Below are 14,759 nucleotides of genomic sequence, written 5' to 3'. Positions count from 1 at the left end.
TGGTGCTGGAGTCACACCAAACACTTCCTTTGGTGCAAATGCATTCATAATAGATTCTTCCTCAAGTATGTTTCCTGCAGCTCTACTGTTTTCAAACCTAGTCAAATACTTTAATGTGAATGTCTCCAATAAAGCTTTTGCCATTTTTATGTTTCAGAAGTACTAATTTTAACAAACCTCAGCTTAAAACGCCACGACACTCAATTCCATCTATAAATACTGTTAGAGTTTTGCTCAGAAAAACATTGCAGAAAGTTGAAAGCAACTGAAAACGAGGTTTGAAACTAAACAGCTTTACTTCCTTATCTGCAGTTGTTACTCACAGCTGCTACAGTATGGCAAGCTCAGTCTAGCGTAATTTACTATTTTTAATGTTTAGAAAATTACATGGAACACTTGCTGACTAAACAGACTTTGAGCTTAAACCAGGAATGCAACAAAATGCTCCTGTAGATGCATTTTTATTATGACAGAGCAGCCTTTTAAGTGAATGAACTAGGTAATTAACATATTAGCTAATTTTTTTAAATGGTAAGTGCAGTGGTAATAAATATTGATTCCGTTTCCTCAGAAGGTCATAATTACACTCTGATCAATAACAGTATCGTTTACTAAATAGCATTTCTGGATTTCAGATACACAGCCTAATAAAATAATTTAAGCAGTCGCCCTAATTTTAACAACTTTGCTCATGCAGTGTACAGAATCCAGATTAAGGAAAGCAAGAAATGGCAACAATCCAAGCCAGGAACAAGCCGTGCATCATTTTTATATCCATTCTTGCATATGGCAATGTATGTTCATACCACTCTGCTGGAGCTCCAGGGATCCCACTGCCTGCAGAAGGCACCATCACCGCATTCCTTTCTTCGGTGAGTGTTAGCCTCATCTCTAAAAGCTGTGCCTCCCGATCCGCATCGTCCTCTGTTTTATCTGGAGAAGCAGGATGTCAGTAAGGACAATAGAGAGCATTTCTTACACGCTGCCTTTACCATGTGTCGATGATCTTATACCATCATAATAGAATAAAACCCACTCTGTTCTGAAATTCAGCACACAAAGAAGCACACAGCGTAAATAAAACAATAAAATCTTACATAGGCTTCTCTAACTTAGTTTCACTGAAAGCCAAGTGGTGGTGAGCTCAGAGATTCAACTCTCCATTGCCTTCTTTTCTATCTTACAATATATTAAGTTAAAAAGTGTCTGTGCGTGTCTCTCAACCTATCGCTGTTTTTACCTTTAATAGCATTTTCCTTACCAGGCTTCCCAACGAGTTTTTGCAATTGCTGATCGAGATATTCCTGACGCTTTGTTAAGGCACACAGCCACTTCCGACGGAGCCTCTCCAAATCCCTATCCTGTACAGAGGAAAGAAGTCATATTAAATATTGACCCTGGAAAGCCAGCGTTTCCTATTTGTGGCTTACATGTTTCCTCAACCCTATTGCTCATCTTGTACCAAAGAATCAGGTAAGACAGACCAGACCTCTGATGAATCACTTTGCTCTTCTCTATGCTTTCCTTTTGTAGAGCACAACCCAAAGAGAAATGCAGAATAGCTGAGCTTGGAAGGGACCTCTGGAGGTTTTTTTTCTCTATTTTGTGCTACCCAGTACTTAGCTGAGCATATTTCACTTCACCCATCTTCTTTGCCCTAAATCTAATCTAAAACTGACTAACCATTACCTTGTGGCAAAGCTGGAACCCCCTGTCCATATTCACAGCTCACCATTCATGCTCAGTGTTCAGCAGCCTTATATTAGGAATCTGCTCCTAACCCCGTATCATGCCATTATCCCCAGTTAGGGCATTTGTGCCTGAGCCTTTTCACGTATTTTTAAGTGCCTGTGTCCTTCAAAAAACACCTCTGCATCTGCAAGAACATTGAGTTCATTTGTCTGTGGCGCAGAAATGCTCAGAAATGATGTATGATACTCTGCATGCTGTATGTTGAGTGCCACAACGATGAGCTATCCGCTCTGGGATGCCTTCAGGGAAGCGTCTTTCATGGCAATAGCAGCTCAGTTTCATTCCACATCAAACTATAACAAACACTTTGTCAAGGAAAATGGGTGGCTGCAAGACTATAAACTACGTTTGTATTGCTCACCTGCAGACCCCTACAAGAATGCTGGAACCTGTCAGGAAGCATTAAACCTAAATCTCTTGTCGCTCACATTATACGAAGTTGAGATCTACAACGATGATGATGTGCTTTTGTTAAAGTTACTCACAAGAAGATGAAAAATATATCACAGATACTGTACCTCATCAGTTCTCCTGTAAGGCTCACGTTACAGTGGCATTACATACATTAACCAAAAATCACTGGGCTGATTTCAAGTAGTTTTTTCCCTGCCATCTTAGGGCCCTAGGAACAGAATCCCCCTTGCTGGCCCAAGGGTTGATTACAGTATATTCCGGGTCTCATAAATAGCACATTCATAATACGAAACAGCATGAAGTATTTTGACTGCATCTTCAACGCCACTGTTCCTAATCTCATTCTTAACGCAGACAATCTCAGTCTAACCACAGCTTGTCAAAAAGGAGGACTCCTTCTCTCGAAACAGAAAAGGAAACACAATTGGATCTTGTTTTGGAAATATGGTTAAAGGTGTCTTGTTCTTTACCGTCTACCTCTCTAATCCACCACACGGCTTTGTAGCATAACGGTCTATGCAATTCTCAAGCTTTTAGTCTCTTCAGAGGAAAGGCTCTTTACATGCAGCAAAGATACAGCAAAGATAAAATCCTGTTCCTCTTCTAACATGTCTCTCTAACTGAGAATATCTGAATTTGTAATAAGAAATTATTTTTACCTGGTAACTGTCCATTTCATCCTCTTCTTCCTAGGCCAAAAGATGCAAAATCATGCCATTAATTTTTTTGACAGCAGGAAACACTTAATGCAAAAAGTGCTACTAATTTAAGTAATATTAGCAGTCTCCTGTAAAAGTCTGAGCTTAGCAATGGCGAGGCCATAGAATGAAAACACAGTGACATCCCAAAGATTTGCTGCTATCTGCTGGTCTAAACACAAACTAAACCAATCCAACTGAAAAATAAGTGAAGAATTTCACAGAAATAAAGTTATTAGACTTTATCATAATTGGAAGAAAGTGGAATATTCAAACTGCCCTTAGAAAGAGACAGGTGGTAAAGTGAAACAACTTGAAACCTGTTGATCCGGGACAGAAAAATAAAGATCTGCTGTTTTATCTGCGAAAGTTAAATATTTATGTTGGAAATAACTGGAAATCAAAGTCTAACACAAAGGATTCAAGGCAAGTTTGCTGTAGCATTTAGAGGAGAAAAATGTAAACATTTAAGCTAATTGCTAGGGAGGTAGAATAACTGTCTGCCACGCCAGCAGCCACGACGTAGACCTTAGATGTTTTGATTTCCATTATTTTCTGACGGGAGACACCACCTTTCATTCTTGACATGCAGCAGAACCATTCGCAGTGAGAGTAAGCACAACTGCCACTCCTGCACAGAGAATGGGAAAGCAGCGAGGACTCCAATCCTGAGCGATTACTCATCTATTTAAGTAATAACAAGCCACTGGAGCCTACTTCTGTATCTTAGTAATGAAAGCAAAAACTTAGCTAAGCTAAAATTAAAAAGCCATATAGAAAGAGGCATTTTCTTAGCTCAAGTCCTTTAGAAAATCTTTCACGTTCCACAGATAGTGATTGACTTGAGATAAAGAAATGCTAATAAGGGGACTAAAAATCCAGATGTTCGAGTCAGAGGGCTATTGTAAGCAGCAGAACTAATAAAACATGTTTTTCAATAGCTCTTTCCCATGTGGGTTATCAGTATCAGAGAGAGCTCAGTAGTCTCTCCCTCAAGGGGAGCTTAAGTCTTTCTTCTTGAAAGAATTTACTATTATGTGCACTGCCAGCTCTGCCTGATACGGTTGAAACTGGCCAACAGCTCAGAAGTTCAATGGGGAAGAAATAGGGTGAGACAGACTGCATGCTCACCTGGGACTCGTTCCCTTACAAATCTGGGTAAGTGGTGTGTATGTGTTGGGTGCGTAACAGTCACAGCTTTCAAGTCAAATTTGCCAGAAATAATCATCATTCTGCCTCAGGAGAGAAGAGTATCTTAAAAAACTTGCTCAGTTCAGAAGTAGGAAAGAAAAAAAATTCCTTGCTGTATAGGACATGGGTATCAGGAACTGCTGTGATGGGAGGGCAGCTAGGAAACTTGCAGGCAGAGTCACAGTCATAGGCATAATGGGGAAATAAAAGCAATAATCTGCCTAGGATATTCTAAAAAGTGAGATTTCTGCAAAGGTGGAAAAAAAATCCCTTTAATATGATCCTGACACACAAGAGGCAAGGGATTGCTGAGGTTACAGAATCACAGAATTGTAGGGGTTGGAAGGGACCTCGAAAGATCATCGGGTCCAACCCCCAGGTTAGGAGACAACAACAAAGCCAACTACTTCAGACCTCACAAAGGGAAAAACAATTCTGGTTAAGCAAAAAAGAGGAGCAGACACACATTGAATCATACTCTGTCAACAGGGTAAGCATTATGGAAAGCTGGGAGAAGTCCCAAAATCAACTTGGCATTTAGCTGGCCTTACCTCAAGCAGGGCAGGTAATCAGGCAAATCCACAGACTTGATTGTTCTGTTGCACTAGATTTTGGCTTGCTAGCTCTGAGTGACTGAATTTTATTTAATTTAGCTGCTAGGGAAAAAGTAGCACCGCACTAGAAAACAGGTCGGAGCACCACAAGAAGACAAGCTTCTAAAAAAGGGCAAGTGAGCCAATGTGCCATCATCATAAGCCATCAGATAAGCACCAGGTCAAGCCTGCTCCCTACAACCAGATAAAAATACCTGCACTTTACGATGAGATGCAGTGCTTCTGAGGTCATCAGAAAATGGGCAACATTTAATATGTGCCAACACAATTCTGATGTTTGTAACACACACTATTTGAATATGTGTTCCATTGATTCACTCTAACTTGAATGCTTACTTAAAATTGCTGCTGCATCTAATATTTGAAGCAAAATCTACTGGACAAACTCCAAAAGAATTTTAGGAATTTGGGCTTTTTTCTTTCCTTCTTTGAATGGTGTGCTAAAGCCGTGCTGTTTTTAAGGATAGGAAACACCCCAGAAGAGACAGAGAAGACAGCATTACAAATATTTTTTTTGTTATGGAAAATGATTTTTGATTAAGAGGAAGATCTTCCACAACACTTGCTGAAAGATTTGGATTTAGACTATCCTGCATAATCCACAATACCACCATCAAAGCAATTTTGACAATTTTTCTTGTTGCTTTACAAGCTTTTGTAGCAGGTTCAATAATGCCCTCTTCTCATCATTCCCCTACCTGACGTAAATAAACCAAAAACTTGAAACCAATGAAGTTGCTTCCAATTGCAGCAAACTTGGGACATCGTTTAATGCTTTCATATGTCTTGGAAATACGGGTTGCTGCTAAGAAACATTCAGACTTACCTGATAATTTTCAGGCACTTTTTGTGACTTGGCATGTTTTATTTGAACACAACCAATTCCCACAGATAGTATCGATTCCTCCATCAGTGGTAAGGTCCCGGATTCCTGTACAGATCTCACTTCAACCTGAATTCTTCGAGATTGTCCCTGCCCAAAAGAACAATTTGAAATACTTGAGGGGAAAAAAAAGAAAAAAGGTATAAAATACTGAAAGCTTAATGACAGAGAGACCTCTACTGGCAGTCATTTGCAAGCAATATTTTATTATCACGTGAAGAACAAAGTGGTGAGTAGTGCAATCTCAATGACCCAGTATCCAGGAGACACCCCTTCTGTTGCAAGGATTTGTTTACAGGATTTAGGTATTTAAAATCAGCATTCAGCAATTCAGTTTACTTTTTCTAGTGGATTTTCAAAACATACAATTAGAGGATTGTATTTTTAGTACTTCTGAAGGCTGAGAATAGGATCTCCTCCCCACCCACAGAAGAGGAAAGAAAATACTCTAACTTGGTGAGCTACTGGAGCTGTTTAAGAGAACTCTTCCTGACTCTGGTTTCCTTGACTGAAAATTCTTACCCACCTACTGATGCTATCAATGCAGCAAAGTAACTGTTCCTTAGGAAAATCCATAGGAAAAAAAATCAAAGGAGTTGAGTTCAGAGGTGCAGCCTGTATCTAACCTTTACTAATTCCGAGCGTTATCTTGGCAATAGCTTGTCACTGAAAATGTTAAGTGCTCAGTTAAGCATTAACAATTTAATGCCTGTAGAATTCAAAGGAAAAGGAGTAGTTGGCTGAAAAGATCAAAGAAGGGGGATTTCTGGACCTCTTAAAAAAAAAAAAGTTCAGTTTCTACCAGACACTACCACAGAACAGGTAACAGAACATAGTAAAAAGATTACAGGTAGCCCTTTGATCATCTTTACTTGAGAATTTGTGCACAATGGGAGTTTCATAAAACACAGAGGGACTCCACTTACACAAGATCATATTTTGTGTCTAAGCTTGACAGTTCCTTGGACACCATCCCTCTGCCATAAAAAAAAACCTAGAGGCTTCTTAAGCTTCCTGCAGACTCTTTTCACAGCTGAAATCCTGCACATGCCACTGTACCTGTCTGAGCTGAAAGATGCCTCCTGTGCAAACATCCTTGGCAGGAGTCACCTCAACCGGGCAGTACTCCCCATTCTCATTCAGCTCTAGAATCTGAACCCAGAGTTCGACTTTTCGGGTTACTTCACTCCACCTGCAAAACACATCAAATGCTGTTTCTTTTGTCTTTTCCTTTTTTAAACCAAAAGAAAAGGAGAGAAGGAAAGAAAAGGAAAGAAGGAAAAAAAAAGGAGAGAAGGAAAGAAAAAGCCAATCCCTGGCCCAGACTGCAGATTGAAGAAGTGAAAGAACACTTCTGTAGATGCCATTTGTGACCACCCAGGGTTATTAGTTGTGCAATGCTTATAAATTTTACTGACAACCCTTGTAGTCAAACATCGGAAATAAGCCTTTTCTTAGTTGTAATACAAAAACCAATTCCACTAGATTCTAATATTTAAGCTCTGGTCTCAAATACTGCCACAGAAGCCCAGTGTTGTCAGTAAAATCAAGTCCATACAGAAGATACCAGAATGAAAAAATGACATCGTTTCACAAGCTTCCAAGATTGAAAACACCTTCCTGAATTTCACCATACTACCGGCTTCTCTCAAATTTTTCCAAGAGCTTAAATTCTTATGGACATTTTTTACTAACTCAAAATTAAGAAGGAAAGAGGTACTACTCAACTACCAAACGTAACTCACTATTTTATAACACCCCTTTTCCAGCTTCTGTTTGCCTGATTTTTTCATTTAAATTTCTCCATATATGGCTTAATACTCAACATGTTCAACACAATCTTAGGCTGGAAATAAAAAGAGAAATAACTGCCAATAAAGTAAGGGGCAGAGCTGTCTTCTAAAATAGGAGAGGCAAAATGACTCACATTTAAGAAAATACTACTAAGCTTACTTTGGGGATAACAAATGGATGCCAGCAAAAAACTAACCCTCTTCAGCCTGAATTACTCTACTGTTGTATATTTACTCCAGTTGAAGTAATTAGTAATACAGCTCTTCCAATGGAAGCATTACAGTGATAACACTTCATGGCCAAGAATGAACAGGAGTCTGACCTTGAATACATCATCACACAGTCAGAACAACCATCTTGCTGGTTTAGACTTGATAGCTCTATCTGGCTCAGGCCAGCATAGCAATGTAACAGAAAATACTCAGCTTCCTATTTTCTGCTCTTTCCTAAAACCACTACTAATGTGCATGGGTTTGCCTAAATAAAAGGGACTTTCAAGTCTTTGGAGTTTTACCATGTTTAATTTGAAACATGGATGAGCATTTCTCCTCTTTCACTTTTTTACAAACCTATTGACACATCTGATGGTATTTTCCCAATAGTCTATCTACAATAGTCTAACAGACATAGTCTTACACACCTGCTCAGTTTTCTTCAGTTCAAAATTTGACTACTTATCACAAACCGCTTCAAAATTAGGCCCTTCAGACAGTGATCTTCAGAATTCTAAACCAATGACCTACTTTCTGTATTTACCTGTCACGAAGGCTTCGTGTTTTGGCTTGAATTATTCCCAAATCCCACAGGGTTGGATTTTTCCGGTCACCACTCTGCTTGTGCCCATATACTTCAATTGCCAAAGCACCATCATACAGATGTTCCATGAAGTCTTCAGAAATATTTACAGAAAACTCCTGCAAGTGACAAATTGGTTAATGACTGTGACCACACAACACTGACTTAGTCTTAGAGACTTTCTGTCTTGACTTTAATATAAGGATGTAGTGCCTGAGACACAATACAGAAGAAAGGAAGAACTGCCATTTCCATTTGCAGAATCAGGATGCAAGGCAAAAAAACAGGCTGAAAATCAAAGTCCGTAACAAGCTGAAAAATGACCACATGCTGTTCCAAGTCCTGATCCAATCTTAAAAATATATAAATAAAATATAATCAAATATTCTAATATTTAGGATCAAATTTAAAACTCATCAGAAGATATTATATCTACTTAACAAGTAAGTGGAATAAACTGCTCAGTGTAATAACAGATGAGAGGAAGAACAAGATGAGAACTCGGATGATTGTCTGGGATTCATCTAACCTGACTTTAGACATCTCTATTGAAGATGTCTCCACTTATTTAGTTGTTCTAAAGTCAAAAGAAAGAAATATCCTGTTCTAAGATACCTGACCTAACTTCAACATCTACATTAGGATGAGGGGTATCGTGTCCCAGAATTGCTTGTTTCTCTTTGCTGATGTCAGTGCAGGGTAAGCAATCAGATACAGATATAAAATATACTCAGATGGATATCACACTTCCATTCACTCTCAGCTGTATTTGTACTGAGTAAACTAACATAAGTCTCTTTGCCAAACAGACTGCTTTCTTTCATTAATCCCCTTCATCATCTTCAGTGATTTTTGTACAAGTGAACTGTACAGTACAAGGTCTCTGAAGAGGTTTCAAGTTCTTACTAAAAAGGCATAATGGTATCAGCCCCGCAAAGTATAATAAGGAGAGCAAATAAGCATCTAACAGTGTTATGCAAGCATGAATCTGCTTTGCCTGCTACAGTTTCCTTTATAAAATAGAAAAAAAAATTACGTTGCAGTGATCGAAGACAACCATGCACCGCGGCTCCTTGCTGATGGGAGATAAGGAAGGATCCACCTCAGGTGCAACGTTAACTGGCTCCAGCTGATCCCAGAACGTGTATTTGCAGAACACAAAGTTGGAGAGGTGCTGAGGCAAACCTGTTGCCTGAAGTATTTTGATCTAGAGGAGACGAGAAGCAAAGGAAATGAACTTATTCATCAGTATTAAATTGTATTCATAGATTTAAAAAGCTCCTTTGTTAGAACAACGTTTTTCTGTTTCCCTACAAAGGATAACTAAGAAAAAATTGGGGGGAAAAGAAAGTTTTACAAGTAGTGCATTTCTGCGTTGATATACACTGGAGAAAATATTTTGAGTGCATCAGTTGAACGCTGCCACTAGATGTCACCAAGCACAAATTTCTTAGGAATAAAAACTAGCAGGATGAATTTTACAAACTCGCTAAACCCTTTTGTTTCCTTATAATGGAGAGATGCACTGAACATTATAATTTAATAACATATGAAAAATCACATTCTTCTACCAAAGTGGGCTCCTTTATTCTGCAAATTCCTTATTTGAAGATACTACTTGTCCTTATGTGATGCTAAAAGTAACGCAAAAATAGCCCCAACAACACAGAAGTCACCCCGTCCTGCCACCTTCTTCTTCTTCTTTTTTTTTTAAACATGTAGGCCAAATAGAAAAAGAATGTTTTGAATACACCTTCTGTTCTAAACACAACCATCATATTAACAACATTTAATTTTATACATTTCTATTCTCCATCTGTCATACTAAGACCAAGTGAGTTAGACTCCTCTGGTAAGGCACCGCTCATGACCCTCAGGAGAATGTTTCACCCTGTGTTGCTTGTAAGCACGTGGGGCTCTACTGGACAGGATAGCAAGTGGAAAAAAAAGCACTGTTACTCTCAAACTGTTTGTACTGTCTAGAAGCCAGCAAAGTTTAGCTTTTACTCCCTCTAGTGCTTTTTGCCTCCCTATTTTGTTTTTGTTTGGAGCTTGGCCTACTTTGCATTTTACTACCACTCAGAAATTGTAGTAGATCCTTCTTGCTAACTTACTGTTTATTATTAATAAACACATCTGTATATGTTTCACAAAATATAAGACAGAGAGACATTCACAGAACAAAGGGAGTTTATCAGATTCCATGACTGCTTTTGATTTAGATATTGCAGCTTCATTCTTGGTACACAAGTCTTCCATGTTTTCTAAGAATACAAGAAAACTGTCTGGGGTAAGATTGCATGCATATAAATATAGTTTAATGAATACTTTGCAGACTTCAAAAAAATCATGGAGACTGAAGGGAACAAAGACCATCTAGTTCTCTTGCATTATTTCAGCCACTTAAGAAACAAAATATTATGAGAAAAGACCACACAGAAGTACTTCAGGACAAATGCTGGGCCCCGGGACATAACAAAAGGCCATGAAAACAAATACAGCCAAAGTACTAAGCTCTGTACATGCCACTAAGGCACAGCTTTTTATTATTATTATTTTTTAATTTTAAAATCCTGAAACATTAGTACAGTTTTATGTAGTCTATCAACAAGTTTAGAGTCAGGACTCCGCCTGTGTAGCCGAATACTGGAAGTGAGCATTGCACACCAGGTTACAAAGAGGTATCTAATGTCCAGAAGCCAATACACCAGGGACTTCTTTATTTTAAGATGGGATGAAAAGGGAGAAGGTTACTCACGAGGTTGGGATATATCTGGAACTCACCCTGCAGACAAGTTTTCTCTCCTGAGTGTCATTTTCATTGGAATTCTCTGGACTATCCTCACCTCCAACCAACCTGTCGTCTATCTCTCCACTCACCCGAACAACTTCAACATGGAGACGTCCGGATACCTGATGAAAAAGGAGTACAAATTATTTGTTTGCCAGAGAACAGTGCATATTCAACCCCTTTCAGATAACTAAAACTACTGCTGTCTGTCAGCAGGCATCTTCCTTCCTATCGTCTTGCACTATGCATTTATAGCACTAAGAAATGCAGCCAGACTAAGAATGCTTGGAGCAAAAACTGAAGAGCCTTTGTTGTAAAAGCATTTAAAAATAAAATAAATAAAAAAATCAGTCACTAGAGTGACTTTGGGAACAGCATGCTGTAGTCTCACTCACCATCCCATCAGTCTCTAGAGAGTCTGCAAAGTGCACGTGAGACAGAGTGCACAGAGTATGTATTCTCTAGCTGCCTTTGAATTTTTTCTTATGGTATTTAAGAGTCTATAATTGATGACAGTCAGTGAAAGGCAGCAGAGCTATATCTCATGCTGGTTCTACCAAGTATTTTGGGGTGCTTTCTCCTTTCACAGGCACTACACTGTGATTTGGAGCCTAAACAACTCTAGTAAGGTATTGTGGGTTTTGCACAATCCCAGATTGTTAGCACAAGAAACTGGAAAATATTTATCATTTACTGGTATTAAGATCCACAAGCTGTAATTAAACAGTTGAGTAAGGATAGATTATAGAAGAATAACAAACCTCTCCCTTCTGATTGATGATTGGAACAGCATATTGCAGCTTCACATCGTAGAACAGGCACTCAAGAAAAACGTTGGCTACTCCAATAAGGCTGTGGTTCTCCTGTTCATCATAGAACGGATCGGCTCGTCTGAAGTAAGCTCTCATCACCTTCAACCAAATTCAGAATAATGTGAGAAAAACAAACTTTTCACAACAGTTTCCAAAGTGTCACAGAACTAGCCTAACAAAAGAAAAAGGGGCACAAGCAAGAGGCCAGATTAGGTCACAAGAAGAATGGAAACTTGATTTTTACTTTGCACAGAGCATAAGGCCTGTCCTCAGCAAGTTCTCTTTTTTTTAACAGTGTCAGATCCAAAGAAGTCAGTCTGAACCCCAACTCCTACTGTGTTTACTTACTGCATTGAGCTATTTGTGCAAACAAGCATCAAAGTGACGAGATAAGGGTTGATGGAATACTGAAGATTGCTTCAGGAAAAAAAAAGCCTCAGGAAACCTGTTACCTCTTTGTCTTTTCCCTCCCTCTCTCCACCACCACTCCTCCTGAACCAGAAGACTTTCTCACATCTAATTAAACAAAAAAGTTAATAGGAATGTATGTCTACTGGCATGTAACTGGAGTAATTTTTACTTACTGGGTTGTCTTCCTCACAGTCTTTCCACTCCTGGTAAAGATCCCTCATATCTACTAGTCGATTCTCTAGCTTCTCCAGTGACCAAATCTGTTTGCCTTTCCCCTTCCTTCTCACCTGAATGGCAGGCTCACTGAGAATTGCACCTCTCTGAGAAACAAGTAAAGAGACATTAATGCAGAACCTGTGTCACAACAATGAAAAATAGTTTTAGAGCAACTGAAAACCGGGAGCATCTCTGCAAATAGTTGGGATTTCTTTTTTTTTATTCCAGCTTAATCAACAAATGCAAGTGTGACAGATTGTTTGGCTGTCACAGTACATTCACATTCAGTTTAACTGCAGCGTCTCATCCCACGGGCAGTAGTTTCCGTGGATCCTCACCTCACACGGATGTTATAAATAGGAACATTTAAGCATTTCACAAATATTCTCAATTTACAGTATCTTAGAGTTCTAGCTAAGGTTACTACACTCTGCAACTTTTCAGCTCTGCAAACACATAATACTCTTTACCATCTTGTTTCTAGATATGCCAGAAGACTGCAAGAAAAACAAGTAAACGAGAGACATTTCTAAATCAACAGATAAGAATTCTAGTCCTGGGATAAAATACATCTACTGTACTAATGACAGCTTTACTAGCACCAAGATTTTGAGCTGACCTCAAGAACAGAAAGGATAAGACAACTTAGGTAGCCTGCTTGCAACAGGGAAGTCTGGGTTCAGTTCCCTCCTTTCAAAATTTCTAAGATGTCTGGAAGTAATCATCCAAATCCTCTCTGCTCCAGCTTCTCCCTGTACAATGGGGACGACAGCATTTTCTCACCTCACTAGCATGATCGAAAGGCAAATGCCTATAAAGCGATGGCAAATAGGTGAGGTAGGTGTTACCTAATCTACATGGGTTTTACCACTCTGCAACAGAAGCAAATGAGCAAAACTTCAACATCAGTGGAAAGGACTTGCACGGTAAGATTTATCAGTAAATTAGCATATCATAACACTTCCACAGTAACTAAATAAGATAAAGACGTAGCTACCGCTAACTCAGCCATGTTTAATGCAGGTGAATACAAAGGCAAACTGTTTGGACCATCAGAGTCAGAACAAGACAAGTATGAACTCTGAGGGGCAAACGTAATGAGCAAAGATTTAGTTCCATTACGGCTACATTACCTTACTGTTAGCATTAAGGCTGGAAGCTGGGATCTGGAGGGTGACTTTATACTCTGTTCTCTTGTCCAATTCCTCTCCAATAAAATTGGCTTCTCTCACATACAAATTGGCTTTAACAATCTGCTCTCGCAGCTTTCTCAGGCTGTGGGTCAACATTTCTTCTCTAAAAGAAGGCAATTTGTTGGGGGGAGGAGGGGAGACAGAAAAAATCATGGCATTTAGGTATTGAAATTGAATGCGAAGCACAAGATCACTTGACAGCGAAGGAGTCGACATTCAGCTATTTAACACACAAATCCAACAAATTAAATTGCATTTCCTCTGGGGAAAAAAAAGATTATCTGTATGAATTTAGTAGTATGAACATTAGCATATTGCCAGCTTTAGAGACTTCTCCATGCATCTGCTGAACAGTCAGCACTTGTGTGGCTTATTCCAGAGTTTTCCCACCACAGATGTGGATGTTCTGTCTTACAGAGAAAGATTTATTTAAAGCCCATGACCCACTTGCTCACTGGCCTCCCAGGCAAGTGTATCAGAGAGACAACTGTGCAGTGCAGCAATCTGGGACCACAAAATGTTCCAAACAGACAGCTAACACCTTGTTAGACTGCCCCAAGTATTTTCTATTTCAGAAGATGCTTCTTAAGCTATTTAAATTGGATTTCCGTTTTCTCATTACAACATCTTCACCATGCTCCTTGTTTTAGGGAGAGTTTAATCTTCCTCCTGCAGCTGCTCTTTTTGACAGTAATACTGGCAAAGACCATTTAGAGGCAGAAGAAATTATCCTCAGTGCAATTGTCTAGGAAGAAGGAGAGGACTGTGGCCCCTCTGTGGTTGTTACACAGTTCCTGCAATGCTCTGGATCAAACTCCTTTACCATTCCTTTACTCCCTTTTCTTTCTGCACTCTTCTGGCTGCCAGAACCTGCCCAGGTCAGACATATGGATATAAGTCAGTTGGAAAAACAACCTTCCAGCAGCTGTCATAAATCCACAGAAGAGACTCATATTTAATGCTGGTGAGGACAGAGTTTCTCCTTAACAACAAAACAGACACTCCTCCGTTCTAATCTTCCTCAGAATTAATGGTCTGATTGGGTTTAGATTAGTATTTTCACTCAGTCCTCCCCAGCATCCTGCAGGAGTCTTCTCAGAAAGCTGGAAGAGGTGTGCAATGCAATTTATGTCTTACAAAATTGACTGGCACTAAAGAACTTTACATGAACACTCCTGATAGTCAGATTTGATTA

At 39.2% G+C, this 14,759-nt stretch overlaps 1 protein-coding gene across 4 annotated transcripts in view; it reads right to left on the bottom strand.

Annotated features, from left to right (window-relative positions):
* Positions 1–14,759, bottom strand: part of KIF13B (kinesin family member 13B) — a 124,890-nt gene that overhangs the window by 35,830 nt on the left and 74,301 nt on the right. For all 4 annotated transcript variants that reach the window (XM_080585492.1, XM_080585494.1, XM_080585493.1 and 1 more), the window contains exons 18-28: positions 13,505–13,667; positions 12,329–12,475; positions 11,694–11,843; positions 10,926–11,054; positions 9,178–9,348; positions 8,103–8,260; positions 6,612–6,744; positions 5,496–5,642; positions 2,826–2,855; positions 1,262–1,361; positions 807–933 (exon numbers count right to left, since the gene is read on the bottom strand). In XM_080585492.1, coding sequence (XP_080441618.1) covers positions 807–933; positions 1,262–1,361; positions 2,826–2,855; positions 5,496–5,642; positions 6,612–6,744; positions 8,103–8,260; positions 9,178–9,348; positions 10,926–11,054; positions 11,694–11,843; positions 12,329–12,475; positions 13,505–13,667 — 1,455 coding nt within the window. The remainder of the gene's footprint in view (positions 1–806; positions 934–1,261; positions 1,362–2,825; positions 2,856–5,495; positions 5,643–6,611; positions 6,745–8,102; positions 8,261–9,177; positions 9,349–10,925; positions 11,055–11,693; positions 11,844–12,328; positions 12,476–13,504; positions 13,668–14,759) is intronic.

Source organism: Anser brachyrhynchus, assembly GCF_964034855.1.
Source record: "Anser brachyrhynchus genome assembly, chromosome: 3".
Lineage (NCBI taxonomy): Eukaryota > Metazoa > Chordata > Aves > Anseriformes > Anatidae > Anser > Anser brachyrhynchus.
Note: the sequence above shows the minus strand (reverse complement) of the source record. Positions and strands in the feature narration are given on the sequence as shown.